The 10000-nt window shown below is 47.9% G+C and overlaps 2 protein-coding genes across 3 annotated transcripts in view; one reads left to right on the top strand and one right to left on the bottom strand.

The window, feature by feature from the left end:
* The window catches only part of LOC126581237 (protein unc-50 homolog), a 1180-nt gene extending 334 nt beyond the window's left edge, over positions 1-846 (bottom strand). Inside the window, exons 1-3 of the mRNA XM_050244751.1 lie at positions 497-846; positions 362-427; positions 1-288 (exon numbers count right to left, since the gene is read on the bottom strand). The exon at positions 1-288 is cut by the window's left edge and continues 72 nt beyond it. Of these exons, the coding sequence (XP_050100708.1) occupies positions 1-288; positions 362-427; positions 497-746 (604 nt within the window). The 5' untranslated portion in view covers positions 747-846. The remainder of the gene's footprint in view (positions 289-361; positions 428-496) is intronic.
* A 262-nt stretch (positions 847-1108) lies between these two features.
* Positions 1109-10000, top strand: part of LOC126569030 (ubiquitin carboxyl-terminal hydrolase 8) — an 11252-nt gene continuing 2360 nt past the window's right edge. For both annotated transcript variants that reach the window (XM_050225815.1, XM_050225814.1), the window contains exons 1-6: positions 1109-2027; positions 2092-2230; positions 2291-2613; positions 2693-2823; positions 2904-3198; positions 9916-10000. The exon at positions 9916-10000 is cut by the window's right edge and continues 46 nt beyond it. In XM_050225815.1, coding sequence (XP_050081772.1) covers positions 1236-2027; positions 2092-2230; positions 2291-2613; positions 2693-2823; positions 2904-3198; positions 9916-10000 — 1765 coding nt within the window. In that variant the 5' untranslated portion in view covers positions 1109-1235. The remainder of the gene's footprint in view (positions 2028-2091; positions 2231-2290; positions 2614-2692; positions 2824-2903; positions 3199-9915) is intronic.

Here is a 10000-nt window from a genome sequence, read left to right as displayed (position 1 = left end):
TCGAGAGAAACCACTCTTTGCTGATGAGCGGATGGTAGAAAAATAGCTGAATAAAGTGCAGCAGTATCAGCGGCGGAAAGAACGCGTTCAAATGCACATCGAACGCGTAGCCCCACTCCATGTCGAAGTCACTGTTTCGATCTCGCAGATATCGATTGGCCAAGAACCATAGGAAGGTGGCCACTACCATGCCGCAGAAGATGCAATCCACGAACACGACATACAGCGTGAACAGAATGGTCTGTGCAAATCCTAAGCTTAACACCCACGCCATCCCTATCGATGTGACTGTAAGAAGGAGGAGATTTCAGATGAGTAAAGCGCCGTAAAGTGTTCCGACCGGGTCTCCGGGCCAGCTTACCGCATAAACATGCCACAAGCAGGACCAAAAAGGCTGGATCATCGCGTGCGAACTGTGATTTGGTTTCTGCAAGAGACAAGAGTTTCGTCATCATCCAGCGATATCTCCAACAAAGCGAGCCCCGGCTGTACTCACGTTTGCGGTAGTTGAAGTTCCGGTAGACCTTTTTGGGCGCTATGAAAAGGTAAACCATTTGCCACATGGCATACTCAAAGTCCATTTGATCGAACTTTACGAAGCGACGCAGATATTTGTAGCTTTTCATCGTGGCGCTCATACAATCTCCGCGATAGTAGGAGGGTGCTGGCAGCGGTGAGTTTGCTCTCGAATTTCCCCCGAGCAGACTGTTGCTCCGCGAGGGCGTCGGCGACGTAGCGTATTTCATCGTGCTCAATACTTACTTGTGATCCAGGACATTTAACAAAAAACACGGACGAGAAATTGATTCAGCTGCCCCGCACAAATTTCCATTTCGTTTCGTGGAAGAACTTGTAAACAGACCGACCCGCTGTCGTCCCACCGTGCAGGGTTGCATCGTGGGCTTCCTTTTCCAAATTAAAATCCAACCATTTTTGGAGTATTTTTGGAGTAAAACCAAACTAAAATTACATATCGTGGCAGCGTGATAATTCATTTAAAAAACACTAAAGTCGGAATGAAATCGCATTTGCGAAAGATCGAGTTTTGTATCAGCATTGTGGAGACAGGCGCTTGATCTCGTGTTGTCAAAATACGTGTTTTCTTTGGGCGGAGGTTGGGGGAAATCCTGGGAAAATCCTGATTTCTGTGGATTAAAAAAGAACGAACCGGATTTCCGTTCCGGTCGCCCGTTGTCCCAGCTAGTGTGCGAACGGTGTGTGGAGTTTTGTGCAAGATGATGATGAAACCGAACAAACCCACGCCGGTGAACCCACCGAAACCTCTCCACCTGGGCACGCATATCGACGATCTCGAGAAGCTGTACATGAAGCTGCCGGCCGATATACGTGATCGTGAGCTGGACCTTATCTGCCGGTCGGCCAAGAAGCTGATTGAACAAAGCGAGCGGTTCTACCTCGAGAAGGACGAGGAGCAGGCGTACGTCGGATACATGCGACTCATGAACCTGGTGCAGACGATCCGACAGAACAAGGAGTACACCCGGAAGAAACAGATGGTCACAAAGCTGCTCGGTACGCAGGCGGACTTTAATCGCATCTTCTCCAAGCTTAATCTACTCAAAACTAGTCTCGAGGCTCGCTACCGTGAACAAGCCCTTCGGAAGGCGAGCGCTACACCCTCGATCAGCGTGGTTCCGAATAACGAGCGCAATAAAGCGACACCGAATGTTACCACTTACTTCATCGGTGATAGACAAGCGATCACGGCAAAGGAGCTACACGATATGATGAACGATCCTCGTGTTAGTTTGCTAATAATGGACTGCCGGTCGGGAAAGGATTTCGAAGAATCACACCTGCGCTACTCTTATCTGGTGAACGTGCCGGAACATCTGCTGGTGGCTGGTATGACGGCGGGAAAGATAAACCATGCGTTACCGTCTGAATCTCGCATTCTTTGGTCGAATCGGATGGTGAAGGAGCACGTAGTGCTGATGGATTGGAATACGAGCGGAAATCCGGTGAAGGATACCCCCATTTACGTGTTACACTACATATTATGCCATGTAAGTTACTCAATGGAAAGTTTACGAGCCTCATTAAGTGACCTTTATTTCCTTCTCCTTACAGTATGATCAGGATATCGAAGAAACTAAAATTATTCGTCTAGATGGTGGCTACGAGAGCTTTCTGCTTTACTACCCCGCTTCCTGTACCAATCCCAGCTATCGTCCACCGATCGCTCTCTATGCAGAGGGAGAAAACATAGGTATGGCATAGGTCTAACGATCAATGGACGCGATGTAATTGGCGAATTTCTATTCCACAGATGATATCGAGTATCCCAACATAAGCGATATCCCGATGAAGGAGGAGAGCTTCTCGAAACCCGGCTTCAAGCCAACAATCGATCGAAATAGTAAGGTTGCTGCAGTCAGTTTGTACCAGGCACGCCAAAAACCATTGGAAGATATCCTAGTAGAGCACGAACAAATTCTAGACAAATCGAAACAAAATGCTCTAGATATTATCAATACCGAGAGAGAGCTGCAAAATCTCGAGCAACAGGAACCGTCCGATGCAGGACTGGATGAAACGCAAGAATCGTTGCTGTTTGAGGTGATGCAGTTGAAGGATCGCCAGCGAGACTATGTAAGAAGCGAATGTGAAACGGTGTTCTGCAATCCGACAAATTCTCACTTATTTAAAATTTGGTTTGCTATTCCCGTAGGAAGCTGAAAAGGCGCGTATTCTCGAGGAAGAGGAAAGCTACAAGGAAATGGAAAAGGAGAAACAAGAAAGAGGTGAGCGAATCTCGACTGAGCAAGCGGAAAAATTGGAGCGGGAAGCCTATGAACGAAGGTACGTCGGCTACAGGGTGACGCAAAAGGTTCGTTTGACGTAATTCAACAATCGTATGCTCGTTGTCGGTTCCCTTGCAGGTTGCTGGAGAAGGAGCGAGAACAGCGTGAGCTGGAAGAAAAATGTCAGCGTCTGGCCCGCGAGCGCGAGGCAAAGCTTACGCTGGCCCGAGAACAGAAGCGCCACCTTAAGGAAAACGTGCCGGAGCCCCCGAAATCGTACCCGGATCAGCAGCCGGCACACGTTGCAACCAACAACCGTATGCCACTGTTTGATCGGTCTGCGAAACCACTGGCCGATCATAACCATAATGTGCGCTCCACTCGCGACCTCGATGTGGTACAGCGAGACTTTGCACCGGTTTACGGAAACGTGGTAAGTACACGTTGCTCGTTGTCTCCACAATCGCATATGTAACTGCTAGGCACGATCGATACAACCCGCTAGTGCGCTTATACGATTTCCAAGCAACTAATGTGCCATGACACGAGTTTGCGTGGACAGTGACGAAGCTAGAGCTACTTAAGCTAGTACCGTTGTCCGGAACGTGACTGACGGATCATGACGGAGTGACTCTGAGACCAAATCGACAGTCGCGTTGCATTTTCAAGGATTTATAGATATTCTACAAAATACGTCTGGTGAAGACTCAGCTATTCTGGGAAGCAGTGCTACATTCTTTTACACAACAGGTTGCTATTTTAAAATGCATTGATTTCATATCGATGAGATATCGAGGCAGTATGCTATGAATGTTATCCGATGAATGTTATCGGTCAGAAAATGGCAGTTCGAATACCTTCTTGTTTGATGAAAATTATCATTCTACATTCTCATGATGTTACAATTGCTGCTATCAACTATCATCATACCTGAAGATTGCTTATCATTACTTTCATGCTGCAGAATAAAATGGTCTCGATGTGATTGGCTTGAAATAAGTAACAAATAAGGAATCTTCAGACGATCCATTCTTGTGTTTTCGATTAGTTGTGATGAGCGCCTATGAGCAGCTTCCGTTGTGCTATCATCGAAATGGCTGATAGTAAAAGTTTATCTGGGTAAATATGCTGAGAAATCATATCGATAAATCAGCGATAAAGAGGATGCTTACGGTTCCTCTCGTTGATACTAATAACACTTTCAAAAGAGCAATTGGCAAACGGGAAATCGGTCCGTGCCATTGCCGAAGCGGTTCGCTGCAATGTTCGCTAGTAATGGAGAATAATTGATGCCACGGATAAAGCAGAATGGAAAACAGTTCCTGGCTTTCGTGGCACTTTAACGCCCGGGTCGTACCGAGTATGTTCGCACCGTAGCGGTCTAGCGGTTATGTGGTGTGATGCATTGCAGATGTAGACACGAGAAAATTGTCCTGCAATTGCTCTCAGTTGACTCGGGCGGCCTGTGGTTGGTTGGTTGGAGTGAACACCCCAGCATCCGACATTTGCCGACCCGCCGCTCGTCCTTGACACTGGATTTTGTGTCGATTTTCTGCGGCGGTTTTGACTCCCTCGTTTGCCAACCACTATCTCTGTCTGTCTCTCTTGTTTTCTTTCTTTCACACACCCGGGCGTGATGGTGATTCTCTATCTGCCTTCGTTCTGCCGACGAGCTCTTTCGTGCATTGAGTGCATAGGTTTGGTCGAGTATTTCCAATCATAAAATGGAATCATTAAATTTTTGGCTGGCCAAATCTTGATCTGAGCGAACGTATTGCGATTGGACAATAGCCGGGAGTCGGAATTTAAATCGTCGTTTTATCCGGATTGCTTTCGTCGCTTTGTGATGCTTGATTGCAGTTTTAGGATATTCGATTCCATCTAGTATTCTGGGGAGATTTCTCGTGGCCCAGGATTTGCCATGGAGACGCATGGTGTTTGGTGATAAAATCAAATCTATTTGGATGATTTTGATGCTGTTTGGACAGGGAACTTGCAATGTTATTTGTTTGATGGATAGGGAATCTCATTGATGCTAAACACGAACCAATTGTACGACCAAGCACAGACCGGCTATGGGTATTCTTTAGCTAATTGGCGTGAAATGGTAAATTCATTTTCACGCAAACGCAAACGACCAGCACCAATTGGATATGCCAATCGACGGCACGATGGCCACTTTGGTAGGACACTAATCGCACCACCAAATAAATCACGACACGCGGGCAGAGAATGGTAGCAGCTTACGCTACTAGTGGAATCCGCAATCCTACGAGCGGCATTAGACACGCGCCTTTTTCTGTCGGCCACGTGTTATGGCCACACGGTTGTTTAGTTGCGAAAGGTGGAGTGAGGAGAAAGGACCAACACCGGACCAGCGGACGGTGCGTGCGTGAGGGGTTGTACGTTTGTTTACGATATTGGTACTGCTTCCCGACGGCCTCGTGGATCCCGTAAGCGACCGCACGTTGTACGACCGTACGCCGGAGTCTTGATGCCGGACAAGCTTTTTTATTGCGAAATGCTTCCACATCGCCGTCGACATCGTGTGTTGTGTTGTCGCTGCCGTCTTGCTTCATCGGAACTAGCCGGTCGGCAGGACCGGAGGGATTAGAGAGCCGGGTGTGCAATGTTTGGCCATAAGCCGGCATCCATCCGCCACACCGCCAGGATCTTCCGGCGTTCGTTTTCGGCTTTTTCTTCCGCTTTTTGTGTCGCTACACCGCAAAAGAGAGCGAGAGCGGAGAGCGAATCGTAGCCATCCTGTGTGGTTGCGATGGCATTCGTTGCTGGGAGCTGTGTACTCCGAGCCCGAGCGAACCCATGTCGGGACTGAAGACGAGAGCTTGGCTAGTAGCTCGTTCGCACTGCTTACCTCAGTTCGTTCACGGTACCGGAGTAGTGTGGTGCATCTAAAGGACCAACGTAGGACCTTCGTCGCAAACTTCGGTTTCCACGGTGTCGCGCGTCGTCGTTGCCATCGTTCAGTAAACTCGATTTCTCAACGAGGATTGAGCATGGCATAGCGTGAATGATTTGATTCTGGTGTACGTCCCCCTTCATTGAACCGGCCTGAAGTGAAAAGCGTGAAACGAGTTTTCGGAGCGTCTTCTAATCGGGAACGAATAAACCGCCAAAAATCGATCCACCACCCCAGACCGTCGGTCGGTTTGGTTGCTACCGTCGCGGTGGTTATTTAATTAGTTCAGTGAATTTGCGTCTGTGTCTTAGACGAAGCAAGCGCTTTTTGCGTCGCTTCGCAACACTTTTCGAGGTGCAAGCATTTTAGTGTATTGAGGTTCGAGCTACGCGCTCTAGCTGCCATGAGAACTGTGCACGATTCGGTTGATTGTTGTTTGAGTTTGTCCTGGCCGGTATCATCATCATTATCGTCACCGTCTCCATCAACGGCGATTGGTTCATTACTTTCCGAACCGGAAACGGGAAAGAGTGCAATAAAGTCGGCAGCGTCGCTGGTGGACGGGAACGAGTCACTCGTTCATCGTCGATCATCACCAACAACCGCTAGGCACATGTGCCAAGGAAGCAGTCCTCCGACGAACCGAGAATAGGATTATTGAACCAAAAAAAAACTCAATTTCTTCGTCTGGTTAGTGGTGGTCGCAGAAGGAGAAGAACAGTAAAGGAAGAATCTCGCAAGTGCGGCGACAGACGATTTGTCGTCCTTAAGCAGTCGTTCTGCTGTCTGCTCGCTTTGTACCGTCAACCACAAAGGCTAGGTTGGACTAGCATCCCTGGAGTGCACGATGGTGGTTGTCGCAGGATACAAAATTAAGCTACCACACTACCACCAGCTTATCCCGTACAAAAAGGTAACGAAAGTCAAATGAAGCGAATTACTTAAAAAGAAACACTCCTAAAGCGCGGTTCTTTGGGCGGCGAGGATCAACTTGCTGCTATGGGAGCGAAACCACGATGAAAAGTTATAAAGCCGTATCCTCCGGTGGTTCTCATTAGCTCGGAGTGCGAACCCATTTATTTCCGTTAAAAACGGAAAACGCTAGTGCGTGTAGCATGATACTGCGTCACGTGAGAATGAAATTATGGCCACTCAGACTCTTGAGGCATTCGATTGAAGAGCAACGTGGCAGCGTGGAGTCACTCCATGGAATTGCTTAGATTCCCGTAGGGAATTTTCTCAGTAGAAACATGAAATGGACAAAGTTCAAGGGAAAGCACACCTGAGGCGAAGGTCAGCCTCGCCTGTGCCTGGCTCCTATTAAAATTAGTGCACAAAATTATGCGACCTGCTTGGTGTCCCAACGAGTTGCTCGCTCGCTCAGGTGAATGGCGCCAATGGGTACTCGAATGTGCGAATTCGTGTTTCCGTGGTCACCAGGGGGGCAATATCATTAGTTCGCATATTTGATGAGGTGCGCTAACGCGCTGTGGCCTGGGAATTTATAATGTTGACAACATCACACAGTAGGCCATCTGTTAGTGGCGTTGCCGTTGACGTTCAAATATGATGCAGCACATAAATGTTAGCCAGCGTCCAAAAATATTCCCTCCTTAATGTTACAAGCTCCAAGCAGCGAAAAGCATCGCCACCTTTCCGCTTCCGGCGTTAAACTTAGCGATTTAATTAACATTCTAAATGACGGGGCTCAATTACATTTCTCCGTTGACGCTAGCAACTTTGTGTGCGCAAGAATAACAAACATCTAACCCGCCTTACGTTCTGAAGACAGTAAGAAAACAGGTCGTTTAGAGCCAACGCAATAAACTGAAACGAGAGGGGTCTCCTGCAGGCGGTTCTATGGCGGGAACTGAACAGCTGTCGTTGATCCCCAGCTTCCTTTCGTTTCCCTCTCCGCTGCTGTGGTTACTTCTCCCTGATAAGTTCGGTTATCGACGTATCGTTGAAGTAGTGATCAATTACTAACTGCATACAAATTGAACGTAACGTCCTTCCGCGCACTGCCACAATGCGACTAATGCAAGAGAGTAAATGGACAGAATGCGTCCAGAAAACTGTATGTTTTGTTTTTCGTCATTAGTCTAGTATGTATTGGATTTGATATGAAATTCAATACATACTTTGATATTATTTATACTAGTCTATTAAATTTACTACTTTTCCCAATATATTTTTGAGAACCAACACAAAGTGATACAGTGAGACAAGTGAGACCCAATTTTTGCCTTTTTACTCAGCTAGATGCATCCGAATGTACTGCTCGGAAATACTACAAAAAGGAAAAGAATGCCCGTCCTGTCGAATCGTTATTCATAATTCGCTTGGCTCCACAGACCAGGCTAGCGAATGACGTCTAGGAAGGCGCGTCGCAAGACGATTTAATTATTCACCAATCCGTAAGCTATTTTTAATGGAAAAGAAACTAACGATTGTGCCACGATCCTCTTATAGCACTCCTTGCGAATGGCTGCGCTAGGAAACGGGTACGGGAAACGGGAAAAGTGAAACACAAAATCCGTCGCGCAAGTCGCGGAAGTAGATGGATGGGTTGAGAGGCCTCTATGTGTTCTTTTGGGCCCATTCCATACGGTGGTGGCTGGTAATGGCGGGCGTTGGGCGCGTGTGATGGGTTGGGTTTGTTTTCTGCTGTTGACGGCTGCAAAACCGGCGTCATTGCCCTGCGGGCGGGGATGGATGGATAGGTTCTGCAGGATATTTTTGGGTCTTGCTCCTGACGATGGCGACGACGACGACGACGGATGCGGACACAACAACAATGTTTGTGCGCCTAGAATCACGAAGGAGAAAGTGGGCCACCACCACCACCAAGAGTCCTGTGGCTTTGTTGGATCCTTCGCTTACTGGCCGATAACACGAAGGCGGTGGATATGTTATTCGATAAGTTAGCCAGTTGGTGTTGACCGAGACCGAGCACGGAGGGGCTGGCAGATGGTCAGTGATTGAAATTTCACTCGACACATAGGCCAACGGTCCAGGTCCAGAGATTCTAGGTCCGGACGCATGGACGATGGTATCGCATGTTGGCACATTGCCAGCTAGCGCCTATCTCTAGGCGCTGGGCTGCTCCAGCACCATGGAATGGAAATAGTTAACGAAATTTCCATAAACAAATGGCGAGAGCGAAAATGTTTTTTCCACGGACGGCCGGCTTTCCTGGTTCTTCAGCATTCTTGACTACACATTTTCTCGAACCCGGGGCAAGAGGGGCAGCGAAGGGTGGCAGTAATTGATTCTTTCGTGATGCTCTTCAATTTCCCCCTTTTTTTATTCGTTTTCTGCCCCGTTTGTTGCCACCGTGTTGTTGTGGTGAGCGTGCCTTATCGCATAAGCCCGGGTGTCCTAGTTACTGTTTTCGGTTCTGTGTTCTTTCTTCGCCTGGAACACCACCACAATGAGTATGGGATACAGATGAGCTTTTCCTTCGGAAGCATGAAGAAGAAGCAAGAAGGTTGCATCTGCTGCCGCCGTGATTCTTCTGGGAGTTGTCTGCCAAACACGAATGGAAAGGAAACACATTTCGAGAGGTTTCACGTCCAACATGCAACATCATAGTCTCTATGACTTTGAATTGTTCTGTAGCTTCCATTGACAAAAGAGAACATTCTCAAACGGAACAAAAGCGTGTCTTCCATCGATTGAGACTCACTGGATTGAAGATTCGGTGTAGTCAACAAAGGACGATGACGTCGGTTTATGCAAAAACCGGCTGTGGGGCAAATCATTCCAAATGTTACCCAACTCGGCCAACCCGTCTGCTATTCCCGTCGTGGTCGTCGCGTTCGTGTAAGAAAGCAACATTTTTAATAGTTTAATTTAATTACACGCGAGGGCAAGTAAAGCCACTAGAAGCGCGTGGTTGAGCTTGAGCAACCTGCGGAGGACACGCTGGGCACCGGTATTTTGCTGGGTCTGAGAACGAGCGGATTACATGAGTTCTGTCGGCGAAAGAAAACCGTCCAGACTCTTCCTGCTCCCTTGCTCTACGCTATTGCAACCTGCGAGAGCTTCATTTGCATTTGCTTGCCATTTGCATACCACCAACAGGAAGCCATCAAGAACTGGGCCCTTTTTGCGCTTCCACCCGTGGAATGGAGTGAAAATTGCAAAATGTCAAAATGCGTGTGGAAACCGTTTGCCCTAGCCCTAGGACTCTATTTTTCTCCTGTTCTGCTTTCTTCTCTTCCTCAGGGTCGCGGTCTTACGGGTTTGAAGAATTTAGGTAATACCTGCTACATGAACAGTATACTGCAGTGCCTCAGCAATACGTACTTTC

This window comes from Anopheles aquasalis, chromosome 2 (assembly GCF_943734665.1).
Source record: "Anopheles aquasalis chromosome 2, idAnoAquaMG_Q_19, whole genome shotgun sequence".
NCBI classification, from domain to species: domain Eukaryota; kingdom Metazoa; phylum Arthropoda; class Insecta; order Diptera; family Culicidae; genus Anopheles; species Anopheles aquasalis.
Note: the sequence above shows the minus strand (reverse complement) of the source record. Positions and strands in the feature narration are given on the sequence as shown.